This window comes from Trichechus manatus, unplaced genomic scaffold (assembly GCF_000243295.1).
Source record: "Trichechus manatus latirostris isolate Lorelei unplaced genomic scaffold, TriManLat1.0 scaffold00092, whole genome shotgun sequence".
Lineage (NCBI taxonomy): Eukaryota > Metazoa > Chordata > Mammalia > Sirenia > Trichechidae > Trichechus > Trichechus manatus.
This window is the reverse complement of record NW_004444028.1, coordinates 4,952,412-4,972,871: the sequence shown is the minus strand read 5'-3', so window position 1 is coordinate 4,972,871 and position 20,460 is coordinate 4,952,412. Positions and strand designations below refer to the sequence as shown.

The following is a 20,460-nucleotide window of genomic DNA, read 5'->3' as shown; positions in this document are numbered from 1 at the left end:
TCCTAATGTATTTGGCAATTTTAATGCATCTTTTCCATCTGTGGAAAGAACTCTCTTGAGAAGAGCTGGTCTCTGACCTGAAATATAATCACACTTCTATCTCTATTCCTGGAGCCCTGGTGGCATAGTGGTTAAGAGCTCGGCTGCTGTTGGAATCCACCAGCTGCTCCTTGGAAATCCTATGGGGCAGTTCTACTCTGTCCTACAGGGTCGCAATGAGTCGGAATCGACTCGACGGCAATGGGTTTAGTAACAGGATTATCTCTATTCTCAGCTCACTGGGGTTACCCAACAAAGACCACCAGGATAAGATGCAACTTCTAGCCCATTTGTCCAGGGATAACACAACGTGTTGAAAAATTCCCATTTCATTCTTTTTGTTGCTAGTGGGTAGGAGCGTGGGGGCAGGTGAGAACATGTCTGCGGCACTTTCTGAGTCTGGGTAAGATGAAGAGTTAGGGTCTGGGTTCTCTCTTGATTGCCTAACTGTGTGGCTTTGAGAAGTCACTAAACCTCATGAAGCCTCATTTTCCTCATTATTAAGATACCAATAACAATACCTTCTCTGCCTACCTTAGAGGATGCTATACAATACAGTGAGACATCTCCACAATAAGAAATCAGTCACAGTATTTAAGGAATGATTGCAAGGTAAGATTCTGCAACAACACAGGATTGCTATGACTGACAAAGAGGAAGCACAGTTCCACTGAAGTCTGTTATACTCTGCGGCTCTAAGGGAGACTTGGGACATGTCTCTCAAGCAACATGGCAAGTCCTGAGCACTACAGTAGACAGGGTGAGGGCCAGGCTCTACACCAGCCCCTTTACGAGATTTGTTGATAATGCCATGTCTCAACAGCCTCAGTCTTGGGGGATCAGGGCTGAAACACATGCAAAAACTTCTGTAAATGTCATAGAATCAGTGACCCCAAGCCTGAATCTGCCTCAGTTTCAGGAGCAAGTGGCTTCAAAGATAGTACCTGATGTCAGTCTGGAGCTTGTTGGTCGCATTGCCAAGGATCCCATCATTAAGGATATTCTTCAGGTGGCCTGGCTTTCCCTCTGCCCAGTGTCTGCACTGTAGGTCTATCCTAGATCTTGGAAGGATGACTGCTTCCTTCAGAGTTAGTCTCAATTTGTACACACATCTTAATTTTCCCTTCCTTGTCCAAAGCTCCTGATCTAATGCAAGGAGGTTAGAGTCAGCTCAGTGGAGCGACCTCAAGTGGGCCCAGGTTTCCTCTTGAGAAATCTCTGAGGGGTATGAAGGCCCAAGTGAACAAAGGGGCCAAGACAAATGTGTCTTTCTACCAATGATGCTCTGGGCAGACCTGCCCTTGGGAAATGAAGGTAATGTTGGTACCAGCTAGAACCCATTGAGCTCCGCTGAGACCCCTCTGTCCTGGCTGCCAGTGCACTGCGAAGGTGTCTCAGTCTCAGTCTTCCTAGTGACTCTCCACTGAGGCCATCCTGCAGCCAGGGACGTTTTCCAGACTAAGAGACTATGATGACCATGATGAAGGTGGCATGTGGAGTTTGATGTTCAGTCTAGTGCCTTCAACCCCAGACCAACTTCTTGCCAGTTCAAGGCAGAGAACTTCTGGGAAGCATCAAGAGGCCCTTGTGTTCTTATTGGGCCTGTCCCGTCCGTCCACACAGGTGCTGCTCGTTCCTTCTTCCCTGGCAACCTGGATCCAAATGGAATCACCTCTCAGCAACCAGATATGACCCCATTCCAAGATCCCTGGGTTCTTTTCCTTATTAAATATCTTCTTAGTGGCACCTATTTTCAAGCCACATTAGCCAAGACACCATTCATGTGTCTGTTTTCTGAGACTCAATTCCCTTATCTGACAAATGGGAGAGCGAATCCTGCCCACCATGTTCTTTCGTGGTGGTTTTGAGGATCTAGAATTAGGAGATCTCAGTCTCTTCATAAGGAGCTACTTTCATTTTCCTGAAACCTTATGATCACTAAAGGGAAGTGGGTCTTGACAATGAAATAATGGAATGGAGAGTAAGAACCTTCTTTTTCTTTCACATTTTCTGTTCTGATACGACAGATTTTTCTCGATCAGGAAAAGTCTATTTGTAAATAAATATATATATAAATATATATGCCACATATATACACACACATAAAACCATTAGAAGGGTCTTCAGGTCATACTCTGGGAATGGTGGGTGCCAAGAAGAAGAAGGGAACTGTTTGATGGTTTGTCTCTTGCTCTCGCCAGCAAAAGGCCCTCTATCCCATCTTCTCTGCCTTCAGGAATAGTCTGCCACCAGGGCTTGGAACTCCAACAGGAAACACGCTTTGGCTTGAAAAAGAAGCTGGGGGTGTTTTTTTTTTTTTTTCCCTTCCCTTTTTACACAATATTATGACACAAATTTGAAAAATAAATCCCAGTTTCTCTGCTTCCCCTCCCAGGTGTTCACAGAACTAAGAAAATAAATCCCACATCTAAGGTGCGCTGTGCCGGCAGCTCTGGAGCTCTTGGAGCCGTGTCTAAACAAACACACCACCACCAGGAGGAGGCTTCCGGAAAATAACAAGCGCCAATGGACAGCGAAAGAATCAAGAATGGAAACAGCTTTCCACAGCCTTTCTGCCTCCTCAGCAAGTTGAAGGAGAAGTTGTCTCTCAGCGGACAACCGAGAAGCCAACGGGCGTTCGCTGGGCCCCACTAAGGATTATGCTCTGAGCATCGGAGGCCGTTTTGTCTCTGTACAGACGGGCCTTTGTGCAAGTTCTCTAGAATGGGCGTGCCTTTCCTTGGCCACATCCGATTTCACCATGGGCAGGAAATCTGCAGCCTGCTCCTTGTGAGTGTCCATGAGGAAACTTGCATGGCTGGTGGAAAGAAAGGGGGATTTCTCCTTCAGTCTCAGAAAGTCCTACTCAAGGCCTTCGGGGAATGTGGAAGTTGCTACATGAGCCAACCCGACCGTGGTGGGCCCCAAGTCCATTCAAAATCTTCTTTGGGCACTGGCTCTGTTAGGGGTGTATCTATTCTTGAAAGAGAGAGGATGTATGGCAAGGTGAAGGTTTTCTTCCTGAAGGGTGGCTTTGCCCCACTGGTTAGAGAGGAGTGTGTTTGTGTGTGTGTGTGTGTGTGTGTGTGTGTGTGAGAGTGTGTGTGTGAGTGTGTAGTTACAGTTTCTGGTTTTCTCTGGCGTTTGGTACATTGTCTAGTCTTTTGAACGGCTCTTCTTCCTCAGTGAAAAGAAGCTGCTCTTCTGGGGAGGCCCCATCATCATGGGCGCTTGGTTCTTGTGTGTAATTTTAATCTAAAAGCAAAAAGGCAGAAATGAATTAGTGGCATGCAAATCCCAGGAGCCTAAGGGAGGGTAAGTCGAAGAGAGAGGAAGGAAGGCCAGCTTCAGGCTGGAAGGGGCCCCATGCAGAAGGACGACTGTCCTTGAACAGATTCAAAATTGGCAACCTGACCCTGACTGGGCCTGGAGCTCGGCACTGCTGGAAGTGAGGGGCGGAAACATTGAGGAGAGACAGGTGTGAGCTTCCCACATGGTGATCAGCTCACACCTGTCTTGTGTCCTTGCTATTCATAGACTCTCAGAATGTCACAGCTGGAAGGGACCTCAGGCACCTTCTCATTCAACTCCTTTGCAGGAGAGATGGGGGAATGGAGCCCCAAGGCTCTGCTGGCCTTGGATTGGCCTAAAGTCACATAGAGAGAGGAGAACAGCCACAGCCCAGTTCTTCAGATCCCTAGCCTCCACTGCTCCTGGCCATTCCTGCCCAGGCAATGCAGAGAGTCAACCAGTAACTCAAAGCTGACCCAGAAACTTCAGGCTGACCTCTGACCCCATCAACACCATGTGGCAAGTTTTCAAATGAGTCCCTTAGATGTTTCCTCTTTTCTTGGCCTCCCAGAGAAGACCCAACTTTCTTTTAAAAACACTTTTTTTTTGAATTTTGGGTTTTATGGTTATTTTTCTTCTGCAAACTTTAGGTTAACTGGAAGTGGAAGACGCTGGTGAATTCTCCTTTTTACCTTTCTTCCCAACTTATCCTTATCCTCATTGCATGGTTTTAAAATGCTCACTCCCTATTTGCATGTGTCCTGGTGACACTGCCGCCTTAATGATCTCCATTATCAGCCCATTAACAGTGTTGATCAAGCATGACACATGTTCAGAGAAGGAGATGATGTGTGAACAGGAGGCACTTAGGATTCAAAGACCAGGGTTTGGGTCTCAGGACTCCCGCTTCTTTGCTGTAAGCCTCTGTTGTTGTTGTTAGGTGCCACGGAGTTGGCTCTGACTTATAGCAACCCTACGTACAACAGAACGAAACACTGCTTGGTCCGCACTATATCAGACAATGTTCTGCTGCTGTTCATAAGATTTTCAATGGCCAGTGTTTCCGAAGGAGACTGCCAGGTCCTTCTTGGTAGTCTGTCTTAGTCTGGAAGCTCTGCTGAAACTTGTCCACCACGGGTGATCCTGCTGGTATCTGAAATACCAGTGGCATAGCTTCCAGCATCCCAGCAATGCGCAAGTCCCCACAGTACGACACACTGACAGACAGATGGTGGTGAGCCTTTAGACAAATCATTTAACCTTCAGAGTCCATGCTTCCTGAGCTGTAAAATGAGGATTATAATATTTGTCCTATTTTTCTCACAAGCTTGTTGTGAGAATCAAGTGATAGGATATCAATGAAAGTCCACTGTAAACTGTAAAATAAAATGTAACATTTAGTTGAATAATTGTTCCCTTGCACTGAAAGAGAAGGATGCATGCCAACTGAAACAGAATCTATGAACCCATTCTCAGGGTTTTCACCATATTGTTTGAAACGGCCAAGTGTAAATGCAGAGGACAACAGAAGAGCTATTGAAGAAAGAGACTCATCCTCAGGTTTAAATTAATGTAGGGCAAATCAAGCGGTGTCAAAAGAAGTTAGAGAAGGAATCAGAAGAGTCTGAGGGAAGCAGTTAGGGAAAAGTTACGTTAAGATTTGAAGGAAGGTGTCTTAGTTATCTAATGCTGCTATAGCAGAAATACCACAAGTGGATGCCTTTAACAAAGAGATATTTATTCTCTCACAGTCTAGGAGGCTACAACTCCATATTCAGGGCGTCAGCTCCAGGGGAAGGCTTTCTCTCTCTGTCAGCTCTGGAGGAAGGTCCTTGTCATCAATCTTCCCCTGGTTGAGGAGATTCTCCGTACAGGGACCCCAAGTCCAAAGGATGCACTATTCCCCTGGCTCTTGTTTCTGGGTGGTATGAGGTCCCCCTGTCTCTCTGCTCACTACAGAGTGGAACTGTTCCACAGGGTCTTCTTGGCTGTAATCTTTATGGAAGCAGATCACCAGGTTTTTCTTCCACACTACCACTGGGTCAGTTCAAACCACCAACTTTTGGGTTAGTACCAAAAATCAAACTCATTGCCATTGAGTCAATTCCTATGGTAGAGTAGAACTGCTCCACAGAATTTCCAAGGAGCAGCTGGTGGATTTGAACTGCTGACCTTTCTGGTTAGCAGCCGCGTTCTTAACCTCTGCACCACCAGGGTTCCTTTGGGTTAGCAGTCGAGCACAAACTGTTTGTGCCACCCAGGGACCGAGCCTGGTGAGAGAAGCTGACAATGAATCTGATGTTGGTTTCCAGCAGCCTGAAGATTAGAAGGGGAGGGAATCTTTCTGTTTTGCAGTGGTCACCAGAGGAGCAAACTCAGAATACACTGAGCGCCATTTTGTGCTATGTGCCTTTCTGTGGGCATTATGCTTGTTTCAGAATTCATGGAAGTGAGCCATGGGCTGCGGACAGTGACAGCACTTGTCTGTGGCACGCAGCTTAGCACCATCTCAGTGATTTGTGGTGCGGTCTTCTGTGGTAAGCCTTCTCTCCCTCCTGAGCCCCTGAAGACACAAACGCTTGAGAAGGACTTCATCGCACTCATCTTGGTATTTCCGGAACCAGCTCAATGCCTGGCTCGGACTGTGTGCTGTGGAGGTACTGACTGAGTAGCACAAGCAAGAAGAAAGAGAAAATGTCCTGGCGGTGCAAATGGCTGTGTGTGTGGCAGAGGGTGGCAGCTGGAGCGCTGCCTACATTTCCTGGTGATGGGGCCAATTTTTTCAGTTGATAGAAGACCCTTGCTTCTTCTTTTTCTACGTCTAGTTGAGCCGTTTATTTGTTAGCACCTCTAGGGCAAAGAGGAGGAAGTGAAACTCAAATTCCTCCTATTTAGTTTTTCAGCAGTTTTCACCAAGGTTTTGACAGGGTAGGAGTTGGAGCTCCTGGGTAAAATGAGGAGCCCTGGTGGCACAGTGGCTAAGAGCTCGGCTGTTAACCAAAAGGTTGGCAGTTCGAATCCACCAGCTGCTCCTTGGAAACTCTATGGGACAGTTCTACTCTGTCCTATAGGGTCACTATGAGTTGGAATCAACTCGATGGCAATGGGTTTTTTGGGTAACATGAAATTTTGGTCTGGTTTGTGGATTTTATTACCACAGATAACTGAGAGTTGATTGTATGTACACACACTGAAGGCAAAAAGTATGAGATCATTTCTTCATTTAGAGTCCAAGAGATTTCAATTTCAGTTCCTTAACACACACTCCCTCCCCTTAGGAGGCTCTGTTGTTCCTAGCTGCCCTGCAGTTAATTCCATTCCAACTCAGGGCGACACCAAGTATGCAGAGTAGAACTGCTCCATAGGGTTTTCAAGGCTGTGATCTTTCAGAAGCAGATCTCCAGGCCTGTCTTCTGGGGTGCCTCTGGGTGGGTTCGAATCACAAACCTTTTGGTTAGTACTATTTTTATGCGAATAACGTGGGCCTTCTACAGTTGTTTGCTAGCTGCGTCCTCCCTGCCCTGTGAGGTATTTTCATAAGCACTGGTATGCCAATTTTTTTAACATGTTGTTGTAAAAAAAATTAGCATAGTGAACTTATGAAAATAATAAATTAAAAAGATATATATGTCCTTTTGTTTTAGGTATATTTCTTGTAAGAAGCATATAATTGGATTTTAATTTTTAACCTAATGTGAGAGTACAAGTCTTTTAATAGGAGACTTTAACCCATTTATGTTTAGTCAGTACTGATATATTTCTAACCTCTTTCATCTTCAAAAGATTTTTAAATAAATGTTTTCTTGCTGCTTTTGTTCTGTCATGTGTTACATTAATAGGGTTCATATATTTGAAATTCCCTCAGATTTGTAAAGTTTTAGTTCCACTAGTGATTACCTAGTTATTAAAATTTCCTTCTGATTTATACTTTGTAATTATCAAAGTAAAGCAAGAAAATGAAGAATTTAGCATATTTTTACTATTCCTTCAGCAATGTCTTCCACATGCTTACTGCCTTTGTTAATATAACCTTAGGTTTGGGATCCAGGTTATTAATATTTACATTATATATCTTCTTGTTCAAAGAAGGATTTCTACCATTTGCATTCAGTTGCATAATCATATTTAACAGCTTTTTTTTTTTTTTTTTACTTTATTCTAATTTAACTTCTTTCAATTATTACCAAAAGTTATTTTATGCTGTGATGTCCCTCTTAAGCCTTTAATTTTGAATCACTTCTTGTTTGGTGTGTACTTTCAAGAAAAGTACATTTATTTTTATCACTTGCAAGTTTAAGGATGACTGTCTTTTGCTTTCGCATATAAATTTCCATGAACTTCACACCATAATGGAGCCCTGGTGGTACAGTGGTTAAAGCATTCAACTGCTAACCAAAAGGTAGACAGTCCAGCTGCTCCTTGGAGACCCTATGAGGCAGTCCTATAGGGTCACTATGAGTCAGAATTGACTTGATGGTAAAGGGTTTTTTTCTTTTTTTGGTTTCCACACCATTAAATCATTGGGTCACCATTTTTTTCATGGTGAGTTGTAATCTCTGAAGGTTAGCACTGAGAGGAGGTGAGGGTGGGGATAAGGGCAGTGTTTGGCTATTTCAAAAAGCAGTGTCTGGATTTAGTGAAATGGCACCCAGTTTCAGATTTAATAGAGACCATGTCACTGACCCAGGTAGGAAAGTGTTTACTATCTTCCTGCCTTTCTTTAGGAAATGGGAGGAGCTTGGATAGATTTTCTCAATTTAGCTCCATCAAAATTGTAAGTATAGAAATTCTCTTCATTCTTCCTAATTCTAGCAAGGTGGTAAGCTATTATTAGTTTTGCTGTGCTGTGTTTTTATCTTTTTCTTAGTCTTCATAAAACCACAGCAATTTCTACCTTGGATAACCTTTATAGAAGATGCCACCTCTGGAGTTTGGAGGGATCAGTGTTATAATTAGAGCATGCCTGGGTGGTGCTAACTGAAAGTTTGGAGGTTTGAGTTCATCCAGGGGTGCCTCAAAAGAAAGATCTGGTGATCTACTTCTTAGAAAATCAGCTACTGAAAACCTTATGGAGCACAGTTCTACTCTGACACAAATGGGGTCGCCATGAGTCAGAGTCAACTCCATGGCAACTGGTTTGGTATATAGAACAAAGAGTTACAGAAATACACCTAGGTTTAGATCTGGTAGAAGTCTCGTGAAAACTCTCTCCTCAGTATCATAGTAGAAAAAACTTGATGTGCACACAAGTGGCACAGTCAGGGAAATCTCTTAGACATAATGAAACACCTCACCGGATGAAGTTTCCAGGCTCAAAGGCAAAGGACCACAGACTTGGAGGACATCTACATCAATTGGCACAACACAGTTATTAAAGACAGTGTTCTACATCTTATTCTGGTGAGTAGCATCTGGGGTCTTAAAAACTTACAAGCGGCTATCTAAGATAGAACTATCAGTCCCTTCTAGTCCAGAGCAAAGGAGAGGGAAAGAAATTAAAGACCCAAGGAAGCAATTAGTCCAAAGGACTAACGGACCACATGAACCACAGCTGACATGACCACAACTAGATGGTGCTGGCTACCACTACCCACTGCTCTGACTGGGATTATAACAGAGGGTCCCAGACACAGCGGGAGAAAAATACAGAACAAATGATCAAATTCACAAAAAAGACCAGACTTACCGGTCTGACAAAGACTGGAGTAACCCCTGAGACTACGGTCCCCAGGCATCCTTTTAACTCAGAATTGAAGCCACTCTTGAAGTCCACCTTTCAGCCAAAGATTAGACAGGCTTATAAAACAAACAATAACACACGTGAGGAACGTGCTTCTTAGATAAATCAAGTATACCAGATCCAACGGGCAACACCTGCCCAAAAGGAAAGATGAGAAGGTGGGAAGGGAGAGGAAAACTGGCCAAATGGAACCGGGGAACCCGGGGTGGAAAGGGAAAGGGGGACAGTGCTGACACAATGCCGGACTGCAACCAATGCCAGGAAACAATTTGTGTATAAATTTTTGAATGAGAAGCTAATTTGCTCTGTAAACTTTCACCTAAATCACAGTTAAAAAAAAAAAGAGAGAGAGAAAAGGAAAACAACAACAACAACAACAACTTGATGCTCTGAATGGCTCAGAACAGCAAGTTACTGAGGGACCTCAATAGCCCGTTAGCGTGAAGAAGCTTAGAAACACAATTGCCTTTTGAGATGTGCACATTCACGATAGGACTGAGGATATTACTTAAGTAAGGTCTTGGTAGAGGCTCTGAAAACAAATGGTTTCTCTTAGCCATCGAGTTTCTAGCTGGTTTCTATTAGGGAAGGATGCAGGGCTCCTATAGTAGAACTAAATGGAGTGCTAGTGTTGTTGTTGTTAGGTGCCGTTGAGTCCGTTCCAACTCATAATGACCCCAGGTACAACAGAATGAAACACTGCCCAGTCCTGCACCATCCTCACGATCATTGCTATGTTTGAGCCCATTGTTGCAGCCACTGTGTCAATCCATCTCGTTGAGGGTCTTCCTCTTTTTCGCTGACCCTCTACTCTACCAAGCATGATGTCCTTCTCCAGGGACTGGTCCCTCCTGATGACATGTCCAAAGTACGTGAGACAAAGTCTTGCCACCTTCACTTCTAAGAAGCATTCTGGCTGTACTTCTTCCAAGACAGATTTGTTCGTTCTTCTGGCAGTCCATGGTATATTCAATATTCTTTGCCAACACCATAATTCAAAGGCATCGATTCTTCTTCGGTCTTCCTTATTCATTGTGCTAGTGTAGGTATGATGAGTCAGGGAATGGGGAGGTTCCCTTTATTTTTGTTGATTCATTTATTCATCATCCAACATATATTACTGAGTAGCTGTTACAAACCAGGCATTGTACCAGGTGATAGTGCCATCAACAAAATAGATTACCCGTGTGGTTTCCCTTTCAGGGACGTTCTCCTGTAGGTCCTCAGAGCTGTGGACATACCTGTGGTAAAGTATGTCTGTGCACTGTGAGGAGTCCTTCCCAGGCGCTCCAGTGGCCACAGCAACTGGGCAGAAGTTCTAGAGTAAGTGTGCAGATTTGGCATCTAGATGAGGAATAACTTTCTAACAATTAGATTTGTCCATCAGCAGAACAGTCTTCTTAGGAGGTAGTAAGCTCCCTGCCACTGGAATGATTCAAGCTGAGGCTGTCAAGGATACTGTGGATGAAGTTTCAGAATTCACCAACTAGAATTGTGAGTTCTTGGAAGACAGACCTGTATTGAATTCAGTTTTGTAACTGGTGCCTAGCAGTGCCTTGCACATAATGGGTATTGAATCAGCGTTGGTCAGGTAAATGAGTGGATGGATGAATACAATGGAAGACAGGGTACACTCATGGTCTCCCCAAGCCCCATGCAACTCTGAGGTTCAGTTATTTCATATTAAGTCAGTGCCCCAAAGTGGTCCCAAATAAAGCTTCTCATTCCCATTTTGAGGATTGGGAACACTCACCATGCAAGGTGGCTGCATCCAGGGCTCTCCATCCACTTGCATGGGCAGCAGCTTGTTAGTCCTGGAACCCCAAAACAAACCAAGAGAATGCAGTGAGCTTTCTGGAGCTGAAGGATCAGGGTTGTTCAACCAGAGAAACAGAAGTGGGAAGACCTTACCTGCCCACCTAGGAGTGGTTCTCTAAGACTCTCCTGGGGATCTTGTTAAAAGGAGATTTCTGAGCCATCTCAGGGAATTGACTGGGCAGGTCTCAGGTCAGGCCCAGGAATCTGCATTTTAATAAGCACTGTGTGTGATTCTCTTGTCTTGGTCTTCAGACCACACTTTGAGAAACACTGCCCTGGGCGAGCAGTGAAGCCCACAGAAAGGGCCTGGGAAATGGTGGCCAACAAGTATGGCAGCACCACTGCTGAGCAGATCCTCAGTCAAACAATTAGCCAGAGGGCCTCCAGTTCATGCCAAAACTCCACTCCTAGGGTTATGAAATGAGGAAGGGCCTGGTTTCTATGTTGAGTGAGAGATTACATCATGTTCATGAGGTAATGTCTCCAGCCTATACAAGGTGTAGCTCAGGTCTGAGTGTGTCTTGCCCTGTACCCCATTCGAACCATCACCTCTTACCTCCTGAACGATTGTACGCTCTGGAGTTGCATGGACTTTGGACCTGGCTTAGCTGAGAAACGGGGTCATCTGAGAATATTATCCCCATGGATAGGAGGCAAGGAAAAAGTGTTAGCTTTCTTGCTTGGGGCAAGGCTTCTCTGGCATATAGATTTCTTAAAAAGAGAGACAAGGGGCCTTCTGACTTCCTTCTGTGGAAGAGTTGTGAATTTGCACTATGCTGTTTTGGGAGAAAGGGCAGGTTCTTATGGAGTCTGGGGGAACAGGGAACAGTTACCACCTGCTGATCACAGCCCTCACCTGGCTTTGACATCTGCCCTGTGTTTGAAATTATAAAATGAAGGAGGGAAGCTGTGTTTTGTGAGTCGATTCTGACTCATAGCGACCCTATAGGACGGAGTAGAATTGCTCCAAAGGGTTTCCAAGGAGCGGCTGGTGGATTCGAACTGCCGAATCGTAGCCGAACTGCAGTTGTGGCTCACTGGAGGTCTTAACCACTGTGCCCCCAGGACTCCATAAACGATGCAGAGGATATATAATAACAAAAACCAAGAAATCTAACAATAAAAACAAATAATGAGAGGAGACAGTGGCATTTTGGTTCTTGAGGCTGTTTCTTTTGGAAAAAGATCTACTGAATATGAAGAGAAAGTCTTCCCTTTGTACACGTCTATTTTGATTCCTCAGAGAACAGGGTGTTATGTTATCTATGGTCTACATAAGTTATGACGTAGATGTGCTAACACACCAGCCCTACTCAATATTAGAGTCATGGAGAATGGACAAGGAAGAAACAAGAGAGATTAATCTGGAAAATAAGGGCTTCGGCACAGTAACAGCTCTGAAAGAAAGGGGAGCAAGGCTTTGGGGAATAATAGAAAAGATACAGAAGACAGAGAGAGGGAATTAAGACCAGGGGCTAATGGGATAATCTGCATTTAAAGGAGGTCATCTGGGGACCATTCTGAGGCGTGCAGGGTCACGCCCAGCAGAGTTTCCCCAAAGGTACTCTGATGGCACGTGCCCAAGAGGTTCTGGAAGAAGAGGGTTCTGTGGTCAAATGACTTTGTGAAACCCCACACATGCTGTGGTCTCCTTTAGGAGATCTCCAAGGCACACTAATAGAAATAGAATAGAAAAAGGAAAGGAATAAAGACTTCTGAAATTTTCAGGTAGGAAAGAATCTAAGACAAAATGTGACAAAACCCACTGCCGTCGAGTCGATTCTGACTCATAGCCACCCTATAGGACACAGGAGAACTGCCCCATAGGGTTTCCAAGGCTGTAACTCTTCACAGGAGCAGACTGCCACATCTTTCTCCTGAGGAGTGGCTGGTGGGTTCGAACTGCCAACCTTTCCATTATCAGCCAAGCGCTTTAACCACTGCTCCACCAAAACAAAAGAAAACCCAAACCTGTGGCCGTAGAGTCGATTCCAACTCACAGCGACCCTATAGGACAGAGTAGAACTGCCCAATGGGGTTTCCAAGGAGTGCCTGGTGGATTTGAACTGCCCTCCTTTTGGTTAACAGCTGAACTCTTAACCACTACACCACCAGGGTTTTGTTAAAATCAGACAAGTTGCATTGATTAAACAGAGGCAACTGAAATCAAAGGACCCCTCCATGAGACCCCATCTCTTCCGGGAGCCTGCGGTGGGTGACGTGTGCGATCCATGCGCTGACGCGTCATCACCTTTGCAGTCAAATATTACAGGTATGCTGATGCTGATGGTCTAATCTAGAAAAGCATATATGAAATAGCATTTCCAAAGCCATTATCAAAGAAAGAGCAGAGCAGAGAACCTGGTTTTCGTCGGAGTGTGCTCTCTGGCATACTCCTAAATTTTTAATTCACAAAGGTAAGAAAGGGAGAGCGTTGGACTTCTGGTTCTCTGGATTTTATAATCTTATACTCCTGTTTAGAGAATTTCACCAGTTCATTTAAAGAGAACAGCCAGCTGGTTGTGGTGGACCCTGTAGCTGATGTCCCAGATGGTTGCAATATGCCTGGTTTGGAAAATGGTCTGTAAAGACGTTCACTATAAACATTATCAAGCTTCCGTCTCCGCAACTCTTCCTGCCCTGACATCCAAAGATGGCTCCCTAGGTGTTGTCTGGGAGTCTGTTAAGGGAGATGCAGAGACTCAGAGGCTGCTGGGTAATGAGGAAGCATACCTGATGGTGACAGAGGAGCACTGGGCCAGCCTCCTGCCCGCGCTCTTCAGGCCAGTGTAGATCTGCCCCATCTCCATGGCTCCTTCTAGACCCACGACTTCAAGGAGCTGGTCGCTGAGGTCTGCAGAATGAGAGAAGCAAAAGCAGCGCGTACATATTTCTGTTCCTCACTCTCCTTCTGGCCAGAAGGCCTGGTGCCTGGATGGCGAAACCTGATTCATCAATAGCCCTTCCTCTCTTACTAAAGAGCTTTTTCATACTCACTCTGAAAAGGGCATTTCCCCAAAGGTCAACAAATGTACCTTTCAGGAACAGAAGCTCAGTTCTAGTGAAAAAGGCTTTGATCCAAAATATTAATTTGTATTCAATGCATAAGTTGGCATATTAAGAAGCCTCTTCAAATGTAGAATAACATAAATGATAAATCAGCTATTTCTGAAATAATTTTCAACCCCTGTGCACCAAAAGCCACACCGATTTGGCATCGGGATAGAAAGGAATGTTGACGAAGATTGTTATCCGCAGCTGGATCAAGTCTATCTTCTCTGAATGTCTGAATACTACCTTGGCCCCACTGACAATGACCGACGGTTAATTTACCCCAGGTTTGGCCTGTGGTATGCCACTGGTAAGCCAGCCTCCTTGGACATCCTCTGGGAAATCAGTGACCTCTTTCAGGACACCAGGACCCTAGCCTGAGCCAAGGAAAAGAATATTCTGGGTTCACAGTAGAAAAGGAGGGACAGAAAACACGAGTCTCAAGCTCAGAGCGGCCTCCCACCGTGGCAGTGCCTGCCGATTCAGAACCTGGGAAGGGCCCTTTTTTTTTTTTTTGTCCGGAGTTCCTGAGGCTTGGAATCGTGCCTACTCAATTTCTTGTGAAAGCAATGTCAGGATTAAGGTTTGCTGTCAGGTCCAAGACAAATTTTTACAACACAAGTCTTATTTATCTAAGACAGAAGCAAAATGAAGAGGCAAATTATTTAAAAGTGCCGATTCCTTTTCCTACCAAGGCACTGTATCTTTCTCATAGGTTGTGGCTATTGTACAACATCCAACTCATATCAACAAATCGGAACATTGTGTTTATAGAAATGTTTTCGTTTGTTTAACAGATGGCTTCTGTCTTCTATGGTGTCTCCTGGTATAGTACAACAGTGTGTGTTAAGACTGGTAAAGGGATATTTGGGTCTGTCTTTACTCTTTTGTTCAGAAGACTAACTACTGTTTAAAAAACACTCCCTTGATGGATGTATTTCTAATGAGGACAGTGAAACAAACCCTTGGGCTGACCACAAATGTCAACATTGCCACAGTCTAACCAACTGATAATCAGTGATGGCCATCATCTGCCAGCAGATACACACATTGCATTAGGCTTTCTGTGACAGGCACATAGCTGTTCCCCTCTCTATCCATCGACGCTCCTATTCTCCTTCTTGGGTACCCCTTTCTTCACATCCGTAAGAAGATACTGTCTCCTTAAACTCTCCATCTCTTTTGGACTTGGAACAAGAAGCTACAGAGGGGCAATGTTTGTTTAGGAGAATGCTCCAGGCTCTCTGAAGGAGTGTGGATCCAATAAACAACGAATATGTAAACCTCTAGTCACTTAATTAGTTCCCTTCTTACTAAGGAGGACTGAATAACCACTGGATAGTCTTAATTTACTGTGTCATTCTAGAAGGGTCTGTGTACACAATGTGGGCTATCAGAGTGAAAGGTGGGGAGGGACAGAGAAGAAGGAGGCGGAGGGAGAGGAGGAGAAGAAGAATGGGGAAGGAAGAGAAGGGAGGAAAGAAATATATAGAGGGTGGGGAAGGGGGGAGGAGTTACGCTGGGGTAGGAAAAACTCAAAAAACCATTGTCGTTGAGTTGATTCCGACTCACAGCAATCCTACGGGAAAGAAGAGAAGAAAAGAGAAGCAAACTTTTGAGAAGTTTCTCTAGTTGCAGAGGGACAGATGTCTTGTGAAATGTTGCTCTTTGTACCAGGCTTTGGTATCTGACAGCCCTGTGATAGCTCAATGTTTTCCCTCCTTGAAACATTCCCTGGTAACAAAATGTTCTAAGAAGCGAAGAACTTAATAGACAAGTGTTTCAGCTTGTACAATGTCTTGGTCTTTTAACAAATTTTCCCGTTGAATGGCTCTAACTCTCAAGTTGTTATCACTTCCCACACATTACCTTGCAGCTATCACTTCCCACACATTACCTTGCTTCCTGGCCCTGGAAGAGAAGTAATGAAGGCTGATCTCATTGGTATGGGGTGGGGGTGGGATGGTGCAGGGGCTTACCCACTGTGGGACTATGGAGATAAATGTAGGGGAAGGGGCTATGATCTTGCTATATATTTTGCTCTTCTGTCTTTGAATATGGAGCCCTGGTGGCGTAGTGGTTAAGAGCTCAGCTGCTAACCGAAAGGTCGGCAGTTCAAGTCCACCAGCCACTCCTTGGAAACCCTATGCGGCCGTTCTACTCTGTCCTATAGGGTCACTATGAGTGGAAATTGACTTGACGGCAATGGGTTTGATTTGGTCTTTGAATTTGCATACTGAATCTTCCCTGGCAGAGACTAGGACAACTCCTGTCTACTAATGAAGCAAGACTTGACCTAGATGATCTTTGCTACAGCTTCCTAGAATGCCTACCTGGAAGTTCTGAAGTAAAGAAACCTACCTACCTTCGTTTCCCAAGCTTATTGCACCGGAGTCCTTCCTTTGTGTGGTATCTATAAACATTAGTGTTCTCTGGAACGAACTGTGAAAAATTCTGGCATCACTTAATCCACTTTTTCCAGCACAGAGATATTTAGTCACAAATTAAATTGGGAGTGAAAATGAAACAGAAAAAAGTGTAAGACAGCCTCCAGGCATGCAGAAAAATTAATGTTTAGAATGTAGAATCCAGGATGGGGACATCTGGTATAGCAAGTGTTATGGATTGAATTGTGTCCCCCCAAAATGTGTGTCAACTTGGCTAGGTCATGATTCCCAGTATTGTGTGATTGTCCCCCATTTTATGATCTGATGTAATTATGCTATGTGTTGTAAATCCTAACCTCATGATGTTAATGAGGCGGGACTAGAGGCAGTTATGTTAATAAGGCAGGACTCAATCTACACGATTAGGCTGTATCTTGAGTCAATCTCTTTTAAGATATAAAAGAGAAAAGGGAGCAGAGATGAGAGGGATCTCCTACCACCAAGAAAAAAGAGCTGGGAGCAGAGTGTGTCCTTTGGACCTGGGGTCCCTGAGCTGAGAAGCTCCTAGACCAGGGGAAGATTGATGACAAGGATCTTTTCCCAGAGCTGGCAGAAAGAAAAAGCCTTCCCCTAGAGCTGGTGCCCTGAATTTGGGCTTTTAGCCCCCAAAACTGTGAGAGAATAAATTTCTTTACGTTAAAGCCATCCACTTGTGGTATTTCTGTTATAGCAGCACTAGATAACTAAGACACCAAGTGTCTGTTTTACCTTTAGCACCAATGATTCAGAGTGGTTTTGGCAATTCATAACTTCTCCATGTAGTCTTTACATGCTTTAACTCATTAGTAGTTAAGATGGAATGTCAGTAAAACAGGAATTCATTCACTCATTCAAGTGCCAGATACCAACTTAAGAACTGGGCATACAAAATGTTGTACTCTCGTGAGACACTTGGCTAAGAGGACGAACCAGAGTTAGGTATTAAAAAAAAAAAATGCTGTAATTAAACTATGGAAACGAGAAATCCTGAGTGACTGATTCTAACTGGGCAAGGTAGGGAAGGAAGGTGCCACAGACATTTAAGGAAGGTCTTAAAGGATGAATGCCAGGATAATTTGCTAGGCTGAGAAGGGGAAGGGAAGAGAGGGTATTCCAGGCACAGGGATGACCGTGTGTAGGGTTGGATAATTACAGGATGGAGAGAGAAATTAATTTAGCAATAAACCCACTTGGCAATTTCATTGGAAAATATAAGAAATATTTTTCCCTAAGGAGAATTACCTTCCAGAGAATCTTTTTGCCAGAGCTACAGGACAGGGGTCTCTGGGCTAGGCACAAGCCTGTTGCTGCCACAGAGTCAGGCCTTTTAGCACTGTTGCTATCTATTCCTTGGTGATAAAGACTTCTATAGCACTGTGATGGTTAGGGTTGTGTGTCAGCTTGGCTGGGTCATGATTCTCAGTGGTTTGGCTGTTGTATAATGATGTGATCACCTCCATGATGGGCTCTGCTGTGAGTAGCCAATCAGTTGAAAGGGAGTTTCCTTGGGCGTGTGGCCTGCATTGAATATAAGTGGACATTCTAGCAAGGCTCCTGTACTTTTTGCTCGTGCTGGATCATGCAGCTGGCCCCTCTTTGTCTGACCTCTGGTTCTTGGGACTTGAGCTAGCAGTTTACCTGCAGTCTTGCCTGCCATTCTGGGGATTCATCTATCTTTGCAGCCTGTGAGCAAGAGCCCTGCTCTCTGACCTGCTGATCTTGGATTGCCAGCCCTTGTGGCTGCATGTATCAGGAGAAGCCTCTATCCTGACCCACAGACTTCGGACATTCCAGCCTGTACAACTGCATGAGCCATTTCCTTGATATAAATCTCTCTCCATATATATTTATCTGCTTTACTGGTTTTGCTTCTCTAGAAAACGTAGCTTAAGATAAGTACTTTGTGTGCAGCAAACACTTAATATATACTCTACAGGGAAGAAAGAAGATAAGGAATGAGAGAATGGAAAGGAGAATGTGGCAGCAAATGAGGAACAGAAAGGATGACAATAGCAGTTCTAATCTGGTCCACTTGGTTCAGCCTTCAGAATGCTATTTTACAAATGCCAATCTGATCATGTCACCCCAAGCCACAAAATTGTCAGCAGCACCAGTGATGGCATCAGTACTGGGGAAGAAAGAGATGATGAAACGTACATGCTTTCAACGTGATGACGAGACTGTAAACTGGAAAGAAATTTGGCAGATTGTAATAACAGTCTTACGACTTTCATACCACTTGAACCGCTAATTTCTTTCTGGGTATTGACCATCAGAAATCACTGATAGAACACAAGTTGACACAAACATGGTCATTATGGTGCTGTTTATAATAGTGAAATCCCCTTCCCCCTGCCGTTTCCACCCAAATGGTAATAGTTAAATAAATTATAGGATATCCACATGTCTTATTTATTTACTGCTTCTATAACAGAAATACCACAAGTGGATGGCTTTAACAAACAGAAATTTATTCTCTCACAGTCTAGGAGGCTAGAAGTCTGAATTCAGGGTGGCAGCTCCAGGGGAAGGCTTTCTCTCTCTGTGGACTCTGGGGGAAGGTCCTTGTCATAAATCTTCCCCTGGTCTAGGAGCTTCTGCACACAGGAACCCTGGGTCCAAAGGACGTGCTGTGCTCCCAGTGCAACATTCTTGGTGGTATGAGGTCCCCATGTCTCTCTGCTCACTTTTCTCTTTTATATCTCAAAAGAGATTGGCTTAAGACACAACCTAATCTTATAGATTGAGTCTTGCCTCATTAACATAATTGCCACTAATCCTATCTCATTAACATCATAGAGACAGGATTTATAACACATAGGACAATCACATCAGATGACAAAATGGTTGGACAATCACACAGTACTGGGAATCATGGCCTCGCCAAACTGATACACATATTTTTGGGGGACACAATTCACTCCATGACACCATATGATGGAAATTTATGCTGCCACTAAAATATATACAAAGCTTCAATAACACGAAATATGTTTATGTTATAATATTAAGTAAGAAGGCAGGATATAAACTTGCTTATATAGCATGCTGTCAACTAGGTAAGAATATGTATAGAAAAAGGACAAACTGCAGCAAAATCTTAACACAGCTGAGTTCTGTCTGGGTAACTGGATTAAAGGTGACTGATATTTTCTTCTTCATGTTTTTTCTGGGTTTTCTTATTTTCTATAAATACGTATTAATGTTATAACTTAAAAGTCACCTTAAAAATCCATCCACTGCTCTTCATGGTTGTAAAGATGATATCCAAACTTCTGGGCTCGATGCCCAAGGCCACTCTCAGTCTGGCAAAGGGCTACCTCTGCAGCTTTATTTCCTGACACTATAGGGCTAGGTGCCTGCTCCAGACACACAAAACTCTGTAGTTTCCCAGGTAAACCCTACTGCCCACTCCTCACCCCCGGGCTTTCAGATATGCTTTAATCCAGCCCGAAACACCCTCCCCCACTTTTACTTGTCCAGCAAAACTCAGCTCAAGTGTCAGCATCAACTTCAAGAAGTCTTCCTGGAATTCTCTGCCTGCAGTTTGATTTAGATACTTCTCCAATGTCCCAGGTAGACATGGCTGAAGAAAAGAACAAGGCGGTAATGCTACTGGTTGTGGATGAGAGATGGTTGCAGGGTAGCACAGCGTCTAAGTTGAATACAGAAGGAGACGAAGGACTGGACGCAAAGGGAGAAGGCAAGAAAGGACTCGACGGGCTCTAGGAATGTGTGTCCTGAGATACAGGGAGAGAGAAGGTTGGAAAGAGCTGCTGTGAGCTGCCTGGTGGATGACAAGTTTCACCTGTCGCCCCAGTGGTGGGTGGCTAACGTGGACGGTAGTGACGGGAGGTTAGAGTCAAGGAGAAGTGACTCTAGGTTGGTGGTTCCTAAGCTTTGCTGCATGTTAGAAATGCCTGGGGAGCTTTGAAAAATAATGATGCTCAGGTTGCAACCTGTTGTTCTTGTTAGGTGCATTGAGCTGATTTTGACTCATGTAGCGACCCCATGTAACAGAGTAGAACTGTTCCATAGGGTTTTCTTGGCTCTAATCTTTATGGAAGCAGACCGCCAGGTCTTTCTCCCATGGAG

At 44.3% G+C, this 20,460-nt stretch overlaps 1 protein-coding gene across 1 annotated transcript; it reads right to left on the bottom strand.

Annotated features, from left to right (window-relative positions):
- Positions 1-3,157: 3,157 nt before the first annotated feature.
- LOC111821601 (diacylglycerol kinase gamma-like) lies at positions 3,158-13,710 on the bottom strand. Its single transcript, XM_023736790.1, has 3 exons — positions 13,622-13,710; positions 10,824-10,884; positions 3,158-3,294 (listed from the first exon to the last, which is right to left on the bottom strand). The coding sequence occupies exons 1-3, from the start codon at positions 13,696-13,698 to the stop codon at positions 3,196-3,198; spliced, it is 237 nt and encodes a 78-aa protein (XP_023592558.1). The 5' UTR covers positions 13,699-13,710; the 3' UTR covers positions 3,158-3,195.
- Between the last annotated feature and the right edge of the window lie 6,750 nt (positions 13,711-20,460).

What these genes read in the sequence shown, in the direction of transcription:
- LOC111821601 (XM_023736790.1), bottom strand. Translation starts at nt 13,698, where the DNA reads ATGGAGATGGGGCAGATCTACACTGGCCTGAAGAGCGCGGGCAGGAGG. An exon ending in TGCTCCTCTGTCACCATCAG is followed by an intron (nt 10,885 to 13,621) that starts GTATGCTTCCTC and finishes TTGGGGTTCCAG; the next exon opens with GACTAACAAGCTGCTGCCCA. An exon ending in GGATGCAGCCACCTTGCATG is followed by an intron (nt 3,295 to 10,823) that starts GTGAGTGTTCCC and finishes TTTTGCTTTTAG; the next exon opens with ATTAAAATTACACACAAGAA.